Raw genomic sequence first — 16630 nt, 5'->3', positions numbered from 1 at the left:
GCCTTGTGGTCAAAGGTGTTTCCTTTCAAAAATTTCTCCACGAAGGACAGGTGGTACGGAACGGTCCAACTACTCGGAGCGTTCAGCGGCAACGAGGCCAGGCCCATCCTTCGCAACACCGGGGACAGGTAGAACCTCAGTAAGTAGTGACACTTGGTGTTTACGTACTGAGGAACTACGCACAGCTTGATGCGGCCGCACACAAAGGTAGCCGTCAGGGTGAGGGTGGCGTTCGGTACGCCCTTTCCCCCATTTCCCGGGTCTTTGTACATGGTGTCCCTGCGGACCCGGTCCATCCTCGACCCCCAAATGAAGTGAAGATGGCCCGGGTGACCGCAGCGGTGCAGGTCCAGGGAATAGGCCAGGCCTGCGCCACATACAAGAGTACCGAAAGCCCCTCGCACCTGACAACCAGGTTCTTACCCGGGATGGAGAGGGACCGGAGCGTCCACCTGCCCAGCTTCTGCTTCAATTTGGTGATACGCTCCTCCCAAGTCTTAGTGCACGCCCCAGCTCCACCAAACCAAACACCCAGCACCTTCAGGTAGTCTGTCCTGACGGTGAAGGGGATGAAGGAGCGGTCGTCCCAGTTCCCAAAGAACATGACCTCGCTCTTACCCCTATTGACTTTGGCACCCGAGGCCAGCTCAAACTGGCCACAGATGTCCAATAGTCTACTCACCGACCGACGATCGGTGCAGAAGACGGCGACATCGTCCATGTACAGGGAGGTCTTGACCTGAAGGCCTCCGCTGCCTGGGATAGTCACGCCCTTCAGGTTCACGTCCTTCCTGATGGAGGCGGCGAAGGCCTCCACACAGCACACGAACAAGGCAGGAGAGAGTGGGCAGCCCTGCCTGACTCCAGATCTAACAGGAAAACTGTCTGATTCCCACCCGTTGATCGAGACTGCGCTAACGATGTTGGCGTAGAGCAGCCGGATCCAATTGCAGATGCCCTCCCCGAACCCCAATTTGGAGAGGACGTCCCTCATGTAAGCATGAGAGACCCTGTCGAAGGCCTTCTCCTGGTCCAGGCTGACGAGGCAGGTGTCCACCCGCCTGTCCTGTACGTAGGCGATCGTATCCCTGACGAGCGCGAGGCTCTCAGCGATCTTCCTGCCCGGCACAGCACAGGTTTGGTCAGGGTGAATCACTGACTCCAGGACAGACCTGACCCGGTTTGCTATGACCTTGGCCAGGATTTTGTAGTCCACGTTCAAAAGTGAAATGGGACGCCAATTCTTAATTTCTTCTCTCTCCCCCTTCCTCTTGTAAATGAGGGTGATGATGCCCTTCCTCATGGACTTGCACATTTCCCCTGCCCGAAGTGCCCTATCGTACACCTCCAGCAGGTCCTGGCCGACCAGGCCCCACAGAGCGGAATACAGCTCGACCGGTAAGCCGTCGCTTCCGGGAGTCCTATTCTTCTCCAAGGACTTGAGGGCTCTGGTCAGCTCGTCCACGGATATCGGCCGGTCCAGCCACTCCCTTGTGCCGTCGTCTAAGACCTCCGTGATAGACGACAGGAACGACTCGGAGGCCGTGCTGTCCGTGGGCTTCGTGTCGTACAGTCCGGCATAGAAGGATCTGCTGATCCTCAAAATGTCGGGCCGAGACGACGTCACCGTGCCGTCGTCCTCCTTCAGCCGGCTAAGCACAGAGCTCTCTTTGTGCACCTTCTGACAGAAGAAACACGAGCACGTCTCGTCCTGCTCCACGGAGCGGACCCTGGACTGGAAGATTATCCGGGAGGCCTCCGCGGCGAAGAGCGAGGCTTGCTGGCCCCTCACCTCGCGGAGGTCCTCCGTGACATCGAACCCCATCAACTGCAGAAGGAGCAGGTTCTGATCCTTTTCTGGAGTCGCGACAGCTTTCCCCGCCTCTCTCTTGCCTTCTGAACACCCTTGAGGACAAAGAACCTCTTGATGTTCTCCTTCACCGTCTCCCACCGGTCGCCTGGAGACTCAGAGGGGTTTCACGGTTCTCCAACCGGCGTACTCCCTCTTAAGCTCCTTGACGTTCTCTGGGGTCAACAGAGTCGTGTTGAGCTTCCACATCCCCTTGCCGGCCGGCTGGTCGTCCTGTAAGTGACAGTCGGCCAGCAGGAGGCAGTGGTCAGAGAAGAACACCGGCTCGACGCTGGTGGACTTGACCGAGAACGCCCGTGACACAAACAGGAAGTCTACCCTTGAGCGGATAGACCCGTCTGGCCGCGACCAGGTGTACCTCCGCTGCGCTCCGTCTACAGGGGTGCTGAAGACGTCGAGCAGCTTGGCGTCCTTCACCGTGCCCATCAGGAATCTGGACGTGATGTCCAGTTGACTCCCCCCACCCGCTGTCCCCACGCCGGATCTTCCATCTGCATCGATGATGCAGTTGAAGTCTCCGCCTAGGATGACCGGCCTGGACGTAGCCAGCAGGGGTGGAAGCCGCTGCAGGACGGCCAACCGCTCAGTCCGTACCACTGGGGCGTACACATTGATCAGCCTCGGGAGCGTTCCTGTAGGTGACATCAGCACTAGGAGGCGCCCCCCACCGCTTCCTGACCTTGAGAGATGGTGAAGTTGCGCCCCCGCAGCAGAATAGCCAGGCTCGAGGAGCGACAGTCGTTACCCCCCGACCAGATCGAAGGCCCACAGGTCCAGGCGCCGGACCATTTGCCGTACCTGCCGAGGTGCGGTATCCCACACTCCTGCAGAAACAGGAGGTCTGCCTCGATAGTGGTCAGGTAGGCCAACGTGGACACACATCTTGCGGTTGACTTGACGCTGCGCACATTAATGCTCGCAACTCGTACCCCCATTGTGGGCAGTGACCGCAGTACCCTCCCCAGGTCCAAGGTCCAGCCCCTCCATCTGTCCCTTCATGCCCATTGCCCGGGCTAACTGCTGGCCGCTCTCCGGGCTCAGGAAACCGTCCGTGCTGCCTTCTGGGTGGCATCCCCCCATCAGGGGTGCGGAGGTAGGAGGGTCCGGCTCCGGGTCAGGCTGGGGACGCACTGTTTCCTCCTTCCCGCCTGGAGGTTCCGGTGGGCCCTCCAGTGCCCCAGCGGCACTTGACTGGGTGTCGGAGGGAACCTCAGGACGCCTCCCATCACCTGGAAGCGGGGTGCTGCTTTCCTTCTCCCTCGAGATCTTTAACTTCTGCTTCGGGTGGGCCCTCTCCGAATCCCCCTCGTCAGAGGAGCTCTTATAGCCCCCCTGTAGCTGCCTCTTCCCGCCTGCTGGTTGCGGTTCGTAGGCCCGTCGACGCACCTTCCTCCTCGCTTTCCGGACCGTCGTCCACTCCCCTGGGTCGCCTGTCGCCGCCTCCATCGACTCCGGATTGTCGGTGGTGGGGGGGGAGCGGAGCCTGCAGGGGTGCTTTGCTGGCCTCGGGCCCATCCTGCGGGGCTGGGCCCTCCTGCACGGCCTGGCCCTCCTGCTCATTAGTGGGGTCCTTGCTGGGCCCTGGTGCCTTCCTCTCCTCCGGGGGCGCTGGCCCTGTATTGCCCCTGCCGGCGACCTGGGCGTAGGTGGTCCCCTGCTGCGGGCATGCCCTATAGAGGTGGCCCGCTTCCTCGCAAAGGTTGCAGCTTTTCTCTTGTGGGCAATCCTTTGCAAGGTGTCCCTCCTCCCTGCAGATGGTGGCTTTGCAGTCGGCCGCCACGTGACCTGACCTACCACAGGCGTGGCAGACTTTAGGTTGCCCTGCATAGGTCAGGTAGCCCTTGCTCCCGCCGATCACGAAGCTGGACGGCGGGTGTACGACATTCCCGTCCGCGCCCATCCTCAGCGTCACCTTGACCTACTTCTTACTCGTCCAGATGCCAAAGGGGTCCATGATGTCAGTTAGGTCCCCTTCCACCTTCACGTACCTTCCGAGGAAGGTCAGGACATCAACTGCTGGCACATGCGGGTGGTACATATGTACAGTCACCATACGGCTCCTCTGCGCTGGCATCACAAACAGCGGGACAGCGGTCAATACAGAGAGGGGGCCCTCACCTCCTTTCTCCTTAAACCTCCAGGAAGCGCTCACAAAGCTTGGCACTCCTGAAGGTCATGTCGTAAAAACCTCCTCCGAGGAAATCCTGCAGGCAGTAAATGTCCGCAGCAGCGAACGCACAACAGTCCAACAGGACCCTCTTCACGAAGAAGGTGCGGTCCACAGGTGCACCTTCATCCACCTTCTTTACGGAAACACAGATGGTGTTCCGGACCCCCTGACCTGGGTCACGAGCACTTGCCACAGCCATCGTTGCAGGTTGGCTGCTCCCCTGAACCAGTGTTAGGCCAAAGCCAGCATTAAGATCCACTGGTCACAAGGGTGCACAGCCAACCCGACATCCTCCTTTCTCCTCCTCTCGGTCCACAAGAGAGTGGTTCTTTATTTTGTTCCAGATGTAAGCTGGTTCACTGAGCTTGAAGGTTTGTTCCCAGATCTTTTGTCACCATTCTAGGTAACATCATCAGTGAGCCTCCAACAAAGCACTAATGTTATGTCCCGCTTTCTATTTATCTGGTTAGGTTTCCTTGGGTTGGTGATGTTATTTCCTGTTCTTTTTCTCAGGGGCTGGTAGATTGATTTGGAGCCAATGTGTTTGTTGATGGAGTTCCGGTTGGAATGCCATGCTTCTAGGAATTCTCGTGCGTGCCTCTGGCTTGTCCTAGGATGGATGTGTTGTCCCAATCAAAGTGATGTCCTTCCTCATCTGTACGTAAGGATACGAGTGATAGTGGGTCATGTCGTTTTGTGGCTAGCTTTCTGCCTGTTTGTCCAATGTAGTGTTTGTCACAGTTCTTGCAAGGTATTTTGTAGATGATGTTCATTTTGCTTGTTGTCTGTATAGGGTCTTTTAAGTTCATTAGCTGCTGTTTTAGTGTGTCAGTGGGTTTGTGGGCTACCCTGATGCCAAGAGGTCCGAGTAGTCCGGCAGTCATTTCGGATTTGTCTTTGATGTAGGGGAGAGTGGTTATGATTTTTGAGCCCGTTTTGTCTGTTTGTTTGGGTTTGTTGCTGAGGAATCGGCGGACTGTGTTCATAGGGTACCCATTCTTTTTGAATACGCTGTATAGGTGATTTTCCTCTGTGCTGCAGTGTGTGGTAGACAGCTTTCAGTCAGGGTATCTTAGTGCACTAAGTCAAGCTAATTGGCCAGGAACATGAACATGGTCAGTCAGCTGCTCGGGATTATCAGGGATCCGTACCACAGCAGTCCAGGAGGAACGCCTTGGTCAGCCCTGCAAGTCCCATGTAATCAGTCCCAGGTAGTTACAGGTAAGACAATTGGAAAGCTGCGCAGATATCAGCCAAAACTCTGGCAGTCGTCAGTTGTTGCTGACTGCCCAAATCTGTCGGACTGTAGTCTGTCCTGGGGGTCAACTCAATAATGCTCCCGTTGGGTTGTCAGGGCCACTTCAGTGGTGGGGAAGTTAGGGAAGTAAATTCTGGGATTTGGAGTTTGCATGCTGGGATGCAGATGAGACAATAAATGTGAAGTGGAGAGATGATAATGATTTGCAGAATGTGGATTATGTAGGAGGGGGTTTACGGATGGTCATGACCATACTGGTCTCAGTGTGGGAGACAGTGCAGTTCAGTAGTTGGCATGATTAAGCCGTTGGGCTGAGGCTTTGGGGGTGGTGTTGGTGGAAGAAGTCATCATTGAAGAGGTGAGGGGAAATGTGGATGCTTTATACTGCTGGGCTCAACAGGGATTGCAAAGAAAAAGATAAATAGAAGATTAGGAAGTGGGCCTTACATTACAGGCTCGGCCTCTAGACTTACTGTGACCTTCTATGTTCATGTGAATTGTAAATGTGTGCAGGAAATAGATTATGGCTACTACTACACCTGGAGTGGATGGAATAAGTGATTATTTTCTAGCCTGAGCCCTCAGACTTAGTTTGTAAACAATGTGAGGCCCTTCTAGGAGCAATTGTGTTAATCAAGCACTTTCACAGTACAGGTTGAAAGTCATCTGCAGTCAAAGACACTTCCGCCATCTACAATCCGACCCCACCAACAAAGACATTTTTCCACCCCACCCTTGTCTGCTTTCCGGAGGGACCACTCTCTCCATGAGTCCCTTGTCCACTCCACACTCCCCTCCAACCCCACCACACCTGGCACTTTGCCCTGCAACTGCAGGAAGTGCTACACTTGCCCCCACACCACCTCCCCCACTCCCATCCCAGGCCCCAAGATGATTTTCCACATCAAGCAGATGGTCATCTGCACATCTGCCAATGTGGTATACTGCATCTGCTGTTCCAGTTGTGGCCTCCACTACATTGGGGAAACCAAGCGGAGGCTTGGGGACCGCTTTGCAGAACACCTCTGCTCGGTTCACAATAAACAACTGCACCTCCCAGCCGCGAACCATTTCCACTCCCCCCTCCCATTCCTTCGACGACATGTCCATCATGGGCCTCCTGCAGTGCCACAACGATGTTACCCTAAGGTTGCAGGAACAGCAATTCATATTCCGCTTGGGAACCCTGCAGTGCAGTGGTATCAATGTGGATTTCACAAGCTTCAAAATCTCCCCTCCCCCCATGCATCCAAAAATCAGCCCAGCTCATCCCCCACCTCCCTAACCTGTTCTTCCTCTCACCTATCCCCTCCTCCCACCTCAAGCCACACCTCCGTTTCCTACCTACTAACTTCATCCCACCCCCTTGACCTGTCCGTCCTCCCTGGACTGAACTATCCCCACCTACACTCACCTCTACTGGCTCCATCCCCGCCCCTTTAACCTGTCTGTCTTCCTCTCCAACTAACTTCTCCTCTATCCATTTTCGATCCACCTCCCGATCTCTCCCTATTTATTTCAGAACCCTCTTCCCCCTCCCCCTTTTCTGATGAAGGGCCGAGGCCCAAAATGTCAGATTTTGTGCTCCTAAGATGCTGCTTGGCCTGCTGTGTTCATCCAGCTCCACGCTTTGTTATCTTGTAGTCAAAGTGCCCCCCGCGTGTGAGATACATGCGGTATCCAACTGAATGGGATACATGTCCTGGTCACAGGCAAATGACCATGTTATTGGTCATTGCAGATTGATCATATTCATCTCTGAAGCAGAAGTAATCACAGCCCATTTTAAAACTGGCACCTGCAGTTCACAGTTCACAAAGACAATGCAAGATCTCATAAGCTGCTGAGGAGCACAGATCTGGTTTCTTCTTACCTTGATCAGTAAGTATTTGTCAAATGCTTTCATATGCAATACTATCTTTCTTGGGTGATATGAAGGGTGGGAGTACAAAGTATCAGTAGTCTTTTAACCTTCTACTGGACTTGCGTGACATGGCTTGTGCTACATTCATTGGAATGAGTTACCTATGTCAACCTTCTATGCAGTGGCATTCCGTGGCCCTCCTTGTTCAAGTCTTCTATTTCCCAATATATGGGGCGGTGTGCTAAACTAGCATTTGTAAGTGATGCAAATGCTGACTCCAAATGTTAGCAAGGATCTGATCTCTATTATCTCCCACATATCTCCTCTTTTGGAAGCATGACCAATGCATCGAGCCACAGCAAGAGTTGTCACCTATTACTCTGGTGCAATGAAGGTGCAGAGAAAGCAGGAAGAAACCAATGTGCCAATAGGCTGTGGACCAACAGAAGTCTAGAGTGCGATGTGAAGGCTGGTCCATCAACATATCACAGCTGTAGCTCATCTCAGGATACACAGGAAGTACAAGAAGCCCAACATCTATTATGCTCACTGCTACATCCGGCATATCAATGAAGTGTAGTGTTGTCCCAGACTAAGGATGTCCTGGGCACTCCCAAAACTATACCGTCTACTGGTGTGGGATCTGCAACATGAATATATGGATGCTCATCCTAAATTGGTAGGTGCTGTGTAAGGTGACAGCTGTGCTGAACTTTTAATGCAGTTTACTGCTTGCAGGGTTCCACTGGGGACCTGTGTGAGACCTCAGCCCTCAGCTCATGAATGTGTCAAGGCTGTTGCCATTGCAATTTGAGTCGGATCAGATTGCTTCATCTCATTTTCCCATGACAAGGTCAGTGCAACAGCCTCGGCAGTACGCTTTGCCAATATAGCTGGCTTTCCCCAGGTCAAGGGCACAATAGATTGTGCACATTACCTTAACAGTACCGTATCAGAACACAGCTGCCTCCATGAACAGAAAAAGATTCCATTCCGTGTACAAATCAACCGTAATATTCAGACTGTTTTAGCCAGTTTGTGCCAGGCAGTCCGGAAAATGTCATGATGTAGAAATCCTCAGACTCTCGTATTCCTGACTCGTTTCCAGGACCAAATGCCTTAAAAGGATTGTGAGGCAAAAACTAACCACAGCAAACACGGCTGATGACTCCATTACACAACCCCTTGACTGAAACAGAGTGTAGGTATATTTGCAGACCATCCTCTGACCAGGGCCATTGTAGAGCAGCAGATGATACTGCTGAAGGTGTGTTTCCTGTGTTTGAGTGAATGAGGTGACTCACAGCCTGAGTTCCTTGTAATTTCTCCAGCTGCTGTGCAAACCTCCAGGATCTCTAGAGCTGTGAGTGGCATCTGCTTTCCGAGGAGAAATATGTAATCAGTGAGTAGGAGAAACATCACCTTCAGCATGATAGAGCGGTGTAGGTCCTGGTGCCATAAACCAGATTAGAGATGAGGAAGAATTTCATCACCAGAGAGTAGTGAGTCTGTGCAATTAGTTTCTCCAGGAAACTGTTCAGGCAAAACATTGAAGACTTTCAGAAAGATATAGATATAGTTCTTACGACTAAAGGGCTCAAAGGATATCGGAAGAAAGCTAGGACAGGATACCGAGTTGGATGATTAGTCTTGGCCATATTTAATGGTGGGGCAGGCTTAAAGGGCCGAAGACCATGTTTCTGCTTCTATTCTCTGTTTCTTTGACTTAATTGAAACATCATTTCAGGCGATTACAACAGTGCAATGATCACTCACTGACTGAAAATGTTTTGGTGCTTGAAAAGCAAGCAGTCCTGAAGTGAATCTGTTCCCAGATGTAAATGCAGCTTTTGTTTGTTCTTCTTTGCATTTGCTGTGGTTAGTTCAAAGTAAATGTTTTTAGCTGCTTGTTGACTTTCCAGTATTTGGTAGGCCACCGTTGAACAATGAGAAGATGTTAGCCTATGTTGAGAGCTGGGGAAAGAGCAGCATTCCCTTATACAAAGTCCTAGGATGGAATGACACTAAGGATGGATAACCCATGTGGCTTGATTTTAAAATAGCAATTTATATTTCCAAACGTGTACTTGCATTTGTAGTGAATTGTCAGTCGTGCCACCTATGTGCCCTGAGAAGCCCTCAATTTTGTCCTTCTCCCACAATGTGCATGGTGACAACTCCTGGTTGGCAGAGCTTGACCTGATGTATGGGCTTTAAAGATGGTACCGGTGCCAGGAGGCTCTGGCAGAGGTGCAGCTAGTAAGAGGGTAGGATGAGTGGGGCATTGTAGAGGACAGTGCATAGTTAATGACATGGGTGGCACAAAATAGTGTGAGAGAACTTACAGCGGCCACGTCCACATGCTCCACTGACACTCCGTGACAACAATACAAGATCCTTACACAGCACCTTCCAAACCAACGACCACTTCCGTCCAAAAGAACAAGGGCAGCAGATAGATGGGAACACCACCATCTGCAAGTTCCCCTTCAAGCTGCTAACGATCCTGATTTGGAAGTATACCACCATTCCGTCACTATTTCTGGGTCAAAATCCTGGAATTCCTTCCATAATGGCATTGTGAGTCACCCTATAGCATGTGGATTGCAATATTTCAAGGAGATAGTCCACCACCACCACCACCTTGAGGGCAACAAAGGAAGGGCAATAAATGCCAGCCCACTAGGGACGCCCACATCCCACAATTGAGATAGCTGCCCTTTGGTAAAATTAAGCAATATGTGTCCATAATTTGATTGAAGTGATTTTAAAAAAAGGTCCTAACAGGATTGCACAACATTTTAAAGAATTGAACAGTTGCAAACAGGATTTTGTAAACACATGTAGTATTAAATTCTTGGGACCCTCATTTTTAGCGCTGCTAACTAGTGGGCTCTCTCTCTGGATTTTTATCTTGCAGTTTTTCTCTTGGCCACCAAACAAAGGTAATCAAGAAGTGTTTGCATTTCCTATGCATGTTCTTTTTCATTTGGCAACCTAATGGGGTGGAATTGGAATGGATATACATGTTTTGCATATGTGTGCATGTCTGTTCCATTCTTTTGAGATTGATATTTTTAAATAGTTACCTAGGAGTTTTGTTTCCCCTGTCTTGTCATTTTATCTACTGCATCTGAATGAATTCTGAAAAGCTGAGCCTTTGGTGGTGAACAAGTGGATGAATGAATGAATGAATGGGTGTTTTGAAGGACACTTGAATGTGTCACAGTCTCAGCATTGGTAGTCAAGTTGGGCGCGAGTGTTGTTGAAGTGTGGATCGTTGGGTTTCAGGGCTAGATAATTAGAGTGGGGGGTGATGCATATGTTGGATTGGTCAGGGAGGGTTGGTGTTGAGAAGCAATCACTGAATTGCACCAGAATTTAAACAAATTGACAATACTTGGGTAAGTATTGCACTTGGAGCCCAAAACTCCAATCCTGAGCACACAGTAACACATTCTCACAGTATCCGAAGCAATACAAATTACCCAATTAGAAGTTTAACTTTCTGGGTAATTATGACCTTTGTGCATAGGTCAGAATGCATTCTAAATGCCACAGTTGGAGAGACCTTAATGTTTGCCTCTATTGGCAGGATGATGAATTTTCTGTGGACTTCCTGTTACTCTCTTTCCCCCACTTACCCATTTGTCTTAGCCCTTTTGGTGTACTCTTAGTTCCAGGTTTCCTTGCTACCTCTTTTTAATCTACGCTCTTCAGTTTATGTGAAATTTAACTGCAGTATTGCCCAAATAAAAGTTAGGTACTGCATGTGTGAAATAAAACTCCAGTGTTAGAGACTCTTCTAGTCTCATATTGGATTCAACATTAACTCTCCTCTCAGCACAAATCCTGTTAGACTTGCGGAGATTTTCTAGCACTATTTGTAACTATTGCTCAGCTTAATTAAGAGAAGTAAGCCCGGTTAAAAAATAAAGCATTGAGCATGGGTGCATCATGTGTGATCAAGTTTCATCTGTCTAGAGCACAGGAAATATGTGACATGGCTGTAAATGCATAATACAGTGATAATGAACTGACTGCAGTTTAATTTAGTTGTACCTGATTTCAGTTTAGTTACAAATGCAAATACAGACATACCTTTGAAATTTCCAGTGATGTTTGTTGTCCACATTGTTTATATGCTTATTGTTGTCTGTACTGAAGAATGGAAATTTTTGTTTCAGGATGCAAGCTGGGAGAGGCTTCTGATTTCCTTGTACGGCAGGGCACCCTGATTCAGCTTCCTGTGGCAAATGGAGAAATGGGTTGTTACAGGGTGTGCACTTGCGGCCCAAGTGGACGGTTGGAAAATTGTCTGGAGATGCCTTGTATTGACATTCAAAAAACCTGCATTGTAGGAGGCCAGAGGAAAAGTAAGCTTTGGTTTTACATGATATGGGTGTACAAACCATGAATTAACTTATAAATGTATTGTATTATTGAAGCCACTAAAAATAGATTTACAGATAAGTCAAGGCATGAGTCTGATCAGTTTTAAAGCCCCAAAGCAAGAGGCGGACTGAATTCGTGAGCAGCCCTACTGTTATTTTATTTGTCTTAACAAAAGTAACCAATGTTTCTAATGCTGTGAAGAAGCAAGGAACACATTATGTACTGTTACTATGGGAAAAGAATGAGATATTTTAACTTGTAAATGGCGTCTTTATTATGCTTGATAGAAAGATGTAAATTAATGTTTTCCTGGAGTTTTGTTACTACTTCGAAGTAGTTAGGGCTGAAGATTTATTCCTGAAACAGGTATCATAGGTCAGGGAATTTCCCAGCTTCCTTGGGAGAAGGTTCCCAGTTGGACCCAGTTTTTGCTGGTGGTTTGAGTTGCAGATGGAGTTGGGCTTGCTGTCCCTGGATGTAGTTTTGCGAGCGCACGATCTACTGAGTGATGAGGTGTGCTAGATAAAAGGCTGACCATTGTCACAGTTGTTTCTTTAAATTTTAGGCCCCACTCCTGTCCCAAAAGCTCCCCAAGCCAGCTTGATACTCTCGTGCCAACCATGCACCCCAACCACCCCCATTGTTGCTTATACCAACCTAATGCCAAATTCGTCCTCCTACCTTTACCATTGTATCCTCCATACTGACGAATCGAGTATCCACCATGGGCAGACCATGGGCGCATTTTGATCAGAAATACAATAGTGCAACATTTATTGCAGTTTTCACCGTATTTATAAATAAAGCTCACATTTATGAAAGGCCCTTGAAATTTTCTTTGTAGTTCTTAATCATTAAAAGTAGCAAACCGAGTTGCATAAAACCTCAGCATTGCTAAAATAGAGCTTTTCGTTGCGTTTAGAACTAGGACCGAAGAGCCTAGCTTGAAAATGGAGAAGCGATTTTATACGGAATGAGACCTTGGGGTGCAGGTTCATTCTTCCTTGAAAGTAGAGTTGCAAGTAGACAGGGTAGTGACGAAGGCATTTGGTACACTTGCCTTTATTGGTCAGTGCATTGAATATAGCATTTTGCAGGACATTGGTTAGGCCATTTTTGGAATACTATGTTCAGTTCTGGTCTCCCTGCTATAGGAAAAATGTTGTTTAACTTGAAATAGAGCAGAAAAGATTTACAAGGACATTGCCAGGGTTGGAGGGCTTCATCTATACGGAGAGGCTGAACAGCCTGGGGCTATTTTCCATGGAGTGTTGGAGGTTGAGGGCGACCTCATAGAGGCTCATAAAATCATGAGGGGCATGGACAGGGTGAATAGCCAAGGTCCTTTGCCCATGGTAGTGGAGTCCAAAACTAGAGGGCAAAGGTTTAAGGTGAGAGGGGAAAGATATAAAAGGGACCAAGGAAGCAACTTTTCCCTGCAGAAGATGGGATGTGTATAGAATGAGCTACCGGAGGAAGTGGTGGACGATGGTACAGCATTTAAAAGGCATCTGGATGGGTCCTTGGATAGGAAGGGTTTAGAGGGATATGGGTCAAAAGCTGAAAAGTGGGACTAGATGAATTTAGGATATCCGGTTGGCACAGACAGGTTAGACCGAAGGATCTGTTTCCGTGCTGTACAACTCAGACTCTGAGAAGAGGGTGGCTGGTTGGTTGGGCCGTAATTGTCACGGAGATGCAGCACAAGCAGTTAACTGTACACCTTAATTTTTGGAGTAGGCAGGTAGAATCAGACCAATCAGAATCCACGTCTCTGATCTGAGAACTAATTGGCACAGGCAGCTTGTTTCCTTTTTACATTTTAGAGGTCTGGGAACTGAAGTAGCTTTACAGCTTGACTGTTAATATAGACCTTATCCGTCTCTCATGAGAAATCTGGTATGTGACTCACAAGCAGGTTAAGGTGCTTGCTACAATGAAAATTATGACCTTGCATAAACTGAAATAGTACTTTGAAAAATGAAACGTTTTAAAGTTTCTGTTGCCACTGACTAATTTGAAATTTCTTGACAGAATTCGATCATGTTGTCAAAATGACTTCATTACATTGGAGCGATTCTGGTCAATAATATTAATGGGAATAGTAAATATGTAGCAAGAATAAGTTTGATTAGGGACATCCCAAACTTTAGACCGCAACAAATTCCATTTTGAATTAGTCGCTGATGGTATGTAAACAGGTATGGCTGCTCTTTTTATGTGCTGAAGTCTCTTGAGTGGGATTTAAACCCTCATGAGTCAGGTGACCATGTTGCCACTGAAGTATCCCAAAGTGTGTGTCAACAAATCAATAATCTTGAATGTTTTTGAAGTAGACTCCATATTTTAAAAAAACCTTCAATTATGGTCAAAACTTCTCTGAATTTCTCATTCTGCTTTTGTTTCTTTCTCCCACAGGTCATGGAACATCTTTTAACGTGGACTGCAACATATGCTCATGTTTTGCTGGGGACCTAATTTGCTCAAATCGTCAGTGTTTGAGTGAATACAGTTCTCAGACGGATCGGAGTATGTTCACAGGTCAGAATTTTAATAAATTCATTATATTTTTGAAGATTAGACTACAAAGTGATTTATTATTCTAAAGGTTGTCTTAAACTTGTGTGTAGAGAAAATTCAAAGATGTACCATTAAGAGACGCTTAGATGTAATTTTTCATGGTACCTTTTTACAGCTAATACTTTCACCCTGCGATGACACTGCTGAATTAATTTAAATGCTTGCTTCTAGCGGAGACAACTTTCCAAGAAGGTAAACCAGAAAATTATCCTGATGTACAGCACAGAAACAGACCCTTCAATCCCACTTGTCCATGATGAACAGATATCCCAAATTAATCTCGTCCCATTTGCCAGAGTTTGACCTGGATCTCTCTAAACCCTTCCTATTCATATACACATCCAGATGCCTTTTAAATGTTGTAATTGTACCAGCCTCCACCACTTCCTTTGGCAGTTCATTCCATACATACAGCACCCTCTGCGTGAAGAACTTGCCCTTTAGGCCCCTTCTATATCTTTCCCCTCTCCAACTTAAACCTGTGCACTCTTGCTTTGGACTCCCCCACCCTGAGAAAAAGACTTTGACCATTCATCCTATCCATGCTGTCATAATTTTATAAACACCTATAAGGTCAACACCGTCCCTGGACATTCCAGGAAATTCCAGCCTCCTCTTATAGTTCAGATATAGTTATGGTAACATCTTTGTAAATTTTTTCTGCACCTTTTCAAGTTTTTTTTCTGGGAGACTGGATTACTACAGTATTCAAAAGACCAATGTCCTGTACAGCTGCAACATGACCTCCCAACTCCTAATATGTCTTTTTGTTTGAATTGGGGCATAGCGTCTATCGTCTGCAAGCCCTTTAGCCTACTTGCATGTCCAAGGACCAAAACAGACTATGGCTGAAGTGTCTGCTGTTTTTCCCCCTCTTGCATCCTTTGGCAGCAGGAATGCATCCCATATGTACAGGATACAGTTTCTATGTTGAGTGTTATGATCATTTTAGGTATTACCTCTCGGACCATTCTGTCACCCTTTTCCCGTAACCTTTCAGATTATCTTGATTTAAATAATCGTCTAATGCCCTCTTTGAATGTCGTGATTTATTCTGCCTCCAGTACACTTGTAAACGTATTCTAGACCTGATCCACTTGCAAGGACTTTTCTCACATCACATTTACTTTTGCAAGTTGGTTTAAATCCTATTCTCTATCTTTTCATGAGCGGGAACAGTTTATCCCTGTCTGCTCTCTCTGGCTTGCTCGTGACATAGAAAACATCAGACAAATCTCCACTTCGCCTTCTGTTCCCCAAGAGAAATGTTCACAACTTCTCCAATCAAAAAATAAGGGGGAGGCCATTTAGAACAGAGTTGAGGAAAAACTTCTTCACCCAGAGAGTGGTGGATATATGGAATGCTCTGCCCCAGAAGGCAGTGGAGGCCAACAGTCTGGATACTTTTAAGAACGAGATAGATAGAGCTCTTAAAGATAGAGGAATCAAGGGTTATGGGGACAAGGCAGGAACGGGATACTGATTGTGGATGATCAGCCATGATCATAATGAATGGTGGTGCTGGCTCGAAGGGCCGAATGGCCTACTCCAGCCCCTATTGTCTATTGTCTATTGTCTATTGTCTTCATCACAGAAAGTAACTTTTCCAACTTTCTTCTCCCAGGAACCATTCTCTTTTCTTTTCTCCCCCATCTCCATTGTGTTCACATCATTCCTAAAGGGTGGCTACCAGACTGTTTGCGGTATTCTATCTGAGGTCTCATTCTTGTCATGAAAAGGTTTGGCTTAACGTCCCTGCTTATGTTTTTCCAAGTTTTGTATGATCTGCAAATTCTGAACATGTCCCCTACACTTCAAGATCCACATCATTAATATAAATCAAGACATGAGTGCCATTACCCAACCCCTGGGGAACTCTTTGTGAAAAATATCAATTAACTAGTGAAAGGGCAAATTTGCCGTTTCATCTTCTTCCCACTAATTGCCAATCCACCTTACACCAGGGCCTTATTGTTGCAAAACCTGAGGAACCTGATACCCTGTGTCCTGGATCATGTTTCTAGCTTTAGTTAACCTGCTTAACTTTATAAAGGATTGATATCGTAATGGTAATGTCACTAGTAATCCCGAGCCCTTGTTCTAGAGAAACGAGTTCCAATCTTACGATGCCATTTGAGGAGTTTAAGTTAAATTGATGAATATATTTTGAATAAAATATAAGTTCTACTGGTAAAGGTTATGACACAAAACTACTGTGGATATGCACTTTTTCAGTGTGCTGTTATCCTCACCAGTGATCAAACCAATTGGTGCTATGCTCACAAAGCTTGGATGGCTTGGTTGATGACATTTTAAAGGGTGGCCCAGGCTGTTTTACTGGGAAGAAGGTGCAAGATGTACCTGTAAACAGTGACCAGGGTAGTTGTGCTGATAGTGAATGGCCTGTTAATCTTGGTTCCAGGGAGCTAGTATGAGTGTCTGATTTTGTACATTTCTTACCACTTCTGATTTTGCCAAGTGCTGCACTTGACC

At 47.6% G+C, this 16630-nt stretch overlaps 1 protein-coding gene across 2 annotated transcripts in view; it reads left to right on the top strand.

Moving 5' to 3' along the window:
* Positions 1-16630, top strand: part of reck (reversion-inducing-cysteine-rich protein with kazal motifs) — a 174604-nt gene that overhangs the window by 118376 nt on the left and 39598 nt on the right. For both annotated transcript variants that reach the window (XM_048529019.2, XM_048529021.2), the window contains 2 exons: positions 11350-11538; positions 13976-14098. In XM_048529019.2, the coding sequence (XP_048384976.2) occupies positions 11350-11538; positions 13976-14098 (312 nt within the window). The remainder of the gene's footprint in view (positions 1-11349; positions 11539-13975; positions 14099-16630) is intronic.

The sequence above is a fragment of the Stegostoma tigrinum genome, chromosome 5, assembly GCF_030684315.1.
Source record: "Stegostoma tigrinum isolate sSteTig4 chromosome 5, sSteTig4.hap1, whole genome shotgun sequence".
In the NCBI taxonomy this organism is placed as follows: domain Eukaryota; kingdom Metazoa; phylum Chordata; class Chondrichthyes; order Orectolobiformes; family Stegostomatidae; genus Stegostoma; species Stegostoma tigrinum.
The sequence above is the reverse complement of the archived record's forward strand: the minus strand, read 5'-3'. Positions and strand labels throughout refer to the sequence as shown.